This window comes from Humulus lupulus, chromosome 5, assembly GCF_963169125.1.
Source record: "Humulus lupulus chromosome 5, drHumLupu1.1, whole genome shotgun sequence".
Classification (NCBI taxonomy): domain Eukaryota; kingdom Viridiplantae; phylum Streptophyta; class Magnoliopsida; order Rosales; family Cannabaceae; genus Humulus; species Humulus lupulus.
The window spans coordinates 241,411,345-241,419,085 of record NC_084797.1 but is presented as its reverse complement, the minus strand read 5'-3'; the positions used below and the strand labels follow the sequence as shown (position 1 = coordinate 241,419,085).

Here is a 7,741-nt window from a genome sequence, read left to right as displayed (position 1 = left end):
TCCTCATGGGAATGGGCTTCGCGGGGACCCGCCTTTAATGGGACGGAGAATCCCCGTCTAAATGGGGAACAAGGCGGGGACGGGGATAGCACTCCCTGTCCCGATGGGGCCCCGTTTAAATTTTTATATATTTTTGTAATATTTTATATGTATTTTATATATATTTTTTATGTGTTTTTGTAGTATAGTAGTAACTTTTTAATATTTTAAAATTTATTTTTAAATAAATAGGTTCCGGTGGGAATTCCCCACTCCATCCCTAACAGGGAATAAGCGTGAATGGCGCAGTGATAACTCTACAAATTAGAGTTATTTTACCATATTTTATATGTTAATTGTTGCTTAGTACTTGAGTTTTTAATTAACTTATTAATTTTTTATGTAATTTTTAATTTATTAGACTTATTATAGTTATCTAGATTTTTATATGTTTTTATAGATATTTTATTATAATATGTTGTAATTTAATTATTTGAAATTTGTATTGTTAAGTTAGAAGTTAAAAGTGTAATTCTTGTGAACTTAAATGCTATATTAAATTAAGTTATAATCAATATTTTCAAATAATTAATATGATTTATTTATATTTGAAAATATTTGATTGTTATTTAATTTATTTTTATCTTGTAGGAATTATATTGTAGTTTTGGGAAAAAGAAAGAAAGAAGAGTGGCATTTGTGAAATAGAAATAGAAAAAATAGGCACAAGGTCATCTCCTTCAGCAAGCCCACTCCAGGGCCCACGTTGGCCCAACCTTGCTCCAGCCCTTTCAGCCTCCTCATCACTTCAGCATCACCATCCATTTCCTCCCCTGCCTAGCCTCCTCACGCCTGGCTCCTACAAAAGCATCACTCTTCAGCCGTGGGACTCCCATCTCATCATCACAGCAAGGCTGCCTTCACTCCTGGCCCAAGCAATTCGGCCCATCATCACATGAAGCCTCCAACCGTGGGCCTGTCCTTCGGCCCAGCAGTGTTCCAGCCGAGTCCCACTGCCCAGCCGCCTGGTGTGCGGTACACCATCCCCTTGAGCCCATCAATTTGCTCATTTGTCCCCTATGACAAAAATGTCAACTTTTTATCATTTTGTCTACACATTTTTACCACTATATCATCATTACACCCTATAATTTACATCTACATATCATATTTATTTTATTTAATTAATCTAATCAATTTAATTAATTTAAATTGATTATTTTAATAATCTTACTTTGGCTATAAATATGGACTTTCAAGACCATTCTTGGGTGCTTAATGTTTTTGGTTACCATCTTTTTCTCTCATTTTCTCTCTACCATTCTCTCTTCCATTTGGGTTTTTCAAGAGCATTTTGCAAGTATGTATGTCTTTTATTTTGTAATTTTTACTCTAGTTATGTGCTTCTAATCTTTTTCATAAGATTATTAAGATCATGATGAAGCAACTTGTAACTAGGTAATATTTATGTTGTATGTTGATTTCCCTTGTAATGCAACAAAGTCTATGGATTTTTCTTCTTCATATATTTCTTTCATCTTAAATATCTTGTATTTTAGATTGTTAGAACATATTTACACTTTGTTCTTCATTAGTGCATAAACATAATATTCTTTGTGTAAGATGTGTCATTAAATTGTACACATCCATGCTTAGAACAAAAATATTATGTTTTGCCTTATAAACAATGCTCATTGATTTATTTGTTATTTCATTAGATTGATTTACACTAAATGCTTCGAAATTATAATTTTGAAAAGTGAAGAAAAATCCTATCTTTTTATAAGAAATTTGTGTTTAAAATTATAAATCTTTTTGGAAAAGGATAGTTTAAATTATTTTAACTATCACTAAAACTTAGGAATCAATATACTAATAAATATTATTAAACTTACATTTTGTGGATTCTAGTATCTTAATAATCTTTTCTTTTAACACTTATTTTCAACTCATTATTGCTTCATTTTTATTCTCTTAAATAACTTTATTTTTCAATCTTTTATTTTATGTTCATAATATTAAAACTCATCAATCTTTGGAACTAGGTTAGAATTTATTAATTTTGGTTTAAAATAGTTTCCTTTTCGATTTTAGACAACTCCTTTGGGTTCGACCTCGTGCTTACACGAACACTATTCTATAAATACGATTTGTGCACTTGCGAGTATAAATATTTAAAACATACCCGTTTTGGGTCCATCACGCGGGAACGAGGATTAGAAATATAAATGGGAACAGGGATGGGGGGAGCACTCCCCGCCAATTCCCCACCCCGTCTGCATCACTAGCACGAGAGACAGAGTTGCAAATAAGCTTTCAAAAACGTTATTTCATGTTATCACATGACCAAGCAGGCATGAGTTCAAGAAAAAGAGACTCATCTAGAATAATTATTAGTGATATCAAAACAAAAGAAAAATGAAAGTCTAATTGAATGAAATGGCTTAAGATTGTTAAATTACAACTAAATATCTGACTATACTTCGTTAGAGCATATAGCAATACAAGCTTAAGATTGTTAATATAATAATCTAACAAACTTGATTAATCAGGACAAATAGACATTACTTAAATGGTCTTTTCTTTCTCTTGTGTTATTTTTTTCATCATCAATTTGAACTTTAGCCTTGAAGATGGGATAATGTATGATAAAACTATTACAAATAAGTCGCTACCACAACACAATGTGAGTATTGTTAAAGACATCTCCAATGCAAGCAACTCTAAAAGTTTCTACAATAACCCTACAAATCACTTTTAATTAATAGTTAAAAATTTTTACTTAATAAAAGAAGAGAGAGAGTTGGCAACGTTGCCACTGTCAAATTACTTTAGTGGGCAACCTTCTTGGGTTGGGTTCCAAAGAGTAACTTGGCGGCCCACATGGTGAATGACAATTTCTCAAGCTCCTATCGTTTCATATGCTCTAAGGGGTACTATTGGTACCTAACGCTACCTAACACGGCAAACTGTTATTGGTGTAATTAGTATCAAGTCTCACATATTTTAATTTAAAATATAACATGTGGACCAATACTTAAATTACACCAATCAATGTAAGGATGTATTGGACACCATGGGTGGTCTCTTTTGGCTCTAAAAAGTGATATATGAAGGGCATATAGGTCATTTAATTCATTTATTTTTATATTGCAAATAAGAGGAAAAACCTCAAAAAGTAGGATCCAAAAAATTGTTAAGTGAAAGCCAAAAGAACGCAATAGAAGTTCAAAGCATTTTCTTCTCCATTTTAGTTCATTGGCTTTTCTTCTTCTTCTTCATTATACATTCATCACCAAGCAAGTATTTTCCATCTTAATTAAAGTGAAAAACAAGATTATTGATGGCAATAATTTCACAACACTATCTCTTATAAGTACCTCCATGACTAGATTATCTTATTTAAGATGTATCAATTTGGAGGTTGGATTTTGAGCAAATAAATCTCTCTTAAACTTTGTCAAATTTTTAAAAGAATAAAAATGAATTCAAATTAAGGATTATTTGAAATTTATTGTCCAATTTCCTTCTCTTTAAATAAACTCTATCCTAAATACCAAAGAACAATACCCCATTCCAATTAAATCCATTCCATAATCTCTCTTCTTTGTCCCTTCATTTCTCTTTCATACCAAACACACTATTTAATATAATAAATGTGTGTTTGTGTGAAAATCTTATTACAAAACAAATTTTGCTTTCATAATTCTAGACCAATTGTCCAATTATCTTATTAAAAGGACACAAAGACAATTTACTACACTAAATACAAGGCTTCTTAGACTACTTTATATGAAGTCAAACATATTATGATACATTTTATTTTATTTTATTTTCATTTTAAAAAAATGATTATTCCTTAATAAACCCAACAAACCAAAATCACAGCCTGCTAGAACGTTAATAACAAAGAAAGAGACCAATATTAAGTCCACACCCAACAAAAGAATCACACCCAATTCCAATGTCCTCTCACTCTTCGCAACCATGATGTCCAGAGCCTTCACGGCCAAACCCAGGAAGAACTTCAGGCACCGAACGACGACGTATGGAAGGAGCAAATCGGCTTCGGTCAGCGAATACGACGACTACTCAAGCTTGGTCGTGGGGCTCATGGAGGACATGCCGTTGGTGCAGTGCGGCCATGGAAAGAGCAAGTTCTCGACGTCGTCCTTAATATTATCATGTGGGCTTGAGCCAACCAGTAGTAGTAGTACGGCCGCTAATATTTGTGGCGATGAGAACTACAACTGGGCCAAGGTGAGTTTGAAGGTGGTGTTGAGAGCTTCGGTTGGGGTTTTGGGGGTCAGTCGGGTGGGGATGACGGAGAAGGTGGTGTTGTACGGCGGAAAGATGTGCGTTTTGAAGAGGTTAGGGAAACCTAGCGTCGGGAAAGTTGAGTTTGGGAAGAGGGTTGAGCGCTTCGCTCACGTGAGCCGCATGTGCGAGTATCTCGTCCCTTTTAGGGCTTATCTTTATGCCAAGAGGATTAAGTTTGTGGTTTCTGATTATTACCCCATGGGCAGCCTCGCTGATTTGCTTGCTGGTACGTATTCTTATATATGTCACTTCAAATATTATATAGGAAAATATTTTTGTCTTTTTTTTCTGAATACGGGACCAGTCTCTGTGTTTTGTTAAATGACACTTCGGATCTTGTGTTTTATAAAATGGATCAAAATAGTATCCTAAGCCCAATTTTGGTCAAAATATTTTCAATTATAAGATCAATTCTCGAGTCGTTAGTAATGTAGTGAGTTCAGAGAACTCAAGAAAGTGATCGAGAAACTGGGAATGAATGATTATATTTAAATTTTTTTGACCAAAATTAGGTATAATGTACTATTTTGATCTATTTTCTAAAATATACATGATCCAAATTGTCATTTAACAAAATATAGAAATGAATCGTATTTTTGGAAAAAATACAAAGGTCAAACCAGTATTTTGATTTTCCCTCATATAAAGATGTTCTTTCTCGATCAATCATAATAAACTAGCGTTGATGATGAAATGTAGGGAAGAATGATTTATATTTATATATATAGAAATTTTCTAACGTACAGGGGTGCATCACTTTTGCTCCTTTTCTATTTTTGAGACTTGAAAATCATAACTTAATTGTTTTTATAATGTCATTATAGTTATAATAATAGACATCTTACTAATTTTTGAAAAATTTCGAATAATTTACTATTGTACTAAAATTAGAGTTCAATCAGTCAATTGCACACATGCCTAATTTTTTGTATACATGTAGAAAATAGACTCTTTGAGCTCTAATTTCAATATTATTTATTATTTGGAATTTCCAAAAAAATTAGTAGGATGCCTACTATAACTATCATAAAACAATATATTATAATTTCTGTAAGTACCAAAAATAAAAAATAGCCCCACGATAGAGCAAAAGTACCCCTAACTAAGAAGCTCTCTATATACACACAATGATTTTAATTAACTTTGGTGTTTAAGGATAACATTAGAACAGATTTTATTGGTTGGACCGGGTATGATACTTGGATAAAAGTTTTATTTATTAAAGAATGTTTTACTAAACGGTAAGTTTGTTAGTTTAATGTATTTAGGTCTCTAATAATTAATAATCACCATCTTATAGATATCTAACCATTAATTCGAGGGAAAAGTTGAGAACTACCCATTTTTAGGAGTAGTTAACTAAAATTAGACACTAAATATATTTAGTTGAACTTTACCCATTATTATAATGAGATTTCCCAAATTACCCTTATTTGAGTACATGATTCTAAGTGTTATTGTAATGTGTATTATATTTGCCATATTATAGTTAAATTAGAAATACATTCTAATTGTAGTGTGTTTAAGGAGAAAAAAAAAATATGTAATTGAAGGGGTATAATGAGTACATTAATTGAAAATTTGGGTACTAAAATAAGAGTTAAAAATAGTGGGTAAAAATTAAAATGGATCATTTAAAATGAGTATAGGATCTAATTTCCACTTAATTCGACGGTTGTGGTACAAAATCTGATTTCATATTTTTCATTGTATATATTAGACATAATAAAGAAAAATATACACTATCTTATCATAATATAAATCAATAAATCACATATCACATGATAAATGAAAACAAATAGTGTTATTCTTCTATATTTTCGACTTTCATTTCATGCCATTTTTCTAGTTCGTTCTACTATCATCAAGCTCTTCAATACACCTTGGTTTGGTTTAATATGATTAGGGAGTAGGCAACATGGACACACGGCATTGGAGTGGGATCAAAGACTAACAATAGTTCTCCACATCGCTCGAGCCATTGACTTCATCCACAAACTATCTCCGGCCCAAGAGAAGGGCATGAAGCTCAACGTGCATGGCAACATAAAGGCCTCGAACGTCATCATAAGCACCGATTTCTCGGCCTGCTTGTCCGACTACGGCACCCTCCAGCTCGCCGATCAGCGTGTGGAGTTTTCCGAGTCGTGGCAGTGGAATAAGGGGGCAGCCGCACTAGTGCCGCCGGAGGTTTACTTGGCTGATCTTTGTCAGAAGTGTGATGTGTTCAATTTTGGGGTGACAATACTAGACATGTTAGGAGGACCAGAAGGGACTAATTTGGTCATGTCGAGTAAGTTGGTATTAGAGATCAAAGAAAAAATTGTGCTAGGTGAGATCGAGTTTTTCGAGTTTCCGTTAGAGGAAGGGAAAGAGTGGACGCAAGCCTCTCAAGTTTTGGACATTGCTTTGGCCTGCACCAATAGATCACCCGAGGCTAGGCCTTTGATTCAACAGATATTGTTACACCTTGAAGATGTTTGTAACAATTAATGTATAATCCATACATATATATATTGTTTGTGTTAATTGACATATATAATATAGAACTTAGTTCTATGCTTGGCTTTTCACTTTGCTAATATATATAGCCGTCATATTTTTCTCTCTCCAATTATATATATATATCTAAGCTTTTGTAGTCATTTATAGAAGTCTTGATTGTAAAAAAATAAATAAATTATAATAATAAACATGACATGACATCGTGAGGATCACAATCTTTTAATTTTGTTATATAATTTATAGGCCGTGGATCACAAATTATGTATATGTAACTAAATAATATATATATTTAAAAAAAAGGACAAAATTTTGGGAAGCGACATTAATTCATAAAAAACGACATCAATATAGAAAACAGCATCCTTTCAGGAAAACGACATTAATTAGTCAAAACTATAACTTGACAAGAGAACGACATCATTAGTTAAAAACGACGTATTCAAAAGAAAACGACATTTTTATAAAAACGACATAATACCAAGAAAACGACATATTTCAGAGGAAACGACACTATTTCGGGAAAACATCTCTCAAACGACCAAATTTTAGGGGAAAAAAAACAGAAATTAATGGAGAAAACGGAGACATTGTACTATACTTCCGTCTTGTCATAGCATTGATTCTTATTCGAGTTTCAATATTTGCAGGGTCTTGTAGGAAGACCTGTTTTTGGTCGTGGTGCTGGTGGTTTTGGTGCAGGGCCAGCCAGCTCTGACTTTTCTTGAATAGAAATTTCATCTCTGTCTTGTAAGGTTTAAGATTTAAGAGTTGAGAGTTTGAAGAATTGGCATACATATAGCTGTTGATGCAACAAATTCTATTTTTCTATTTCGAGAGGTACTTGGTATCAATCTATAATTCTACGATCTCTCTCCGATGGTGCAGATGCTCAGGTGATCGTCAAATCGTCTAGGTGTACCTACAAGAAAGACATTTC

The 7,741-nt window shown here is 32.9% G+C and overlaps 1 protein-coding gene across 1 annotated transcript; it reads left to right on the top strand.

Annotated features, from left to right (window-relative positions):
• The first annotated feature begins 3,966 nt into the window (after positions 1-3,966).
• On the top strand, positions 3,967-7,529 carry LOC133780184 (probable inactive receptor kinase At3g08680). The gene is made up of 3 exons (XM_062220056.1): positions 3,967-4,525; positions 6,206-6,777; positions 7,452-7,529. The coding sequence occupies exons 1-3, from the start codon at positions 3,967-3,969 to the stop codon at positions 7,527-7,529; spliced, it is 1,209 nt and encodes a 402-aa protein (XP_062076040.1).
• The last annotated feature ends 212 nt before the right edge of the window (positions 7,530-7,741 follow it).

Excerpts from the sequence above, each read along its gene's own strand:
- LOC133780184 (XM_062220056.1), top strand. The coding sequence starts at position 3,967 with ATGATGTCCAGAGCCTTCACGGCCAAACCCAGGAAGAACTTCAGGCAC. Across the intron at positions 4,526-6,205 it reads CCTCGCTGATTTGCTTGCTG|GGAGTAGGCAACATGGACAC; the intron begins GTACGTATTCTT and ends TAATATGATTAG. Across the intron at positions 6,778-7,451 it reads TATTGTTACACCTTGAAGAT|GGTCTTGTAGGAAGACCTGT; the intron begins GTTTGTAACAAT and ends CAATATTTGCAG.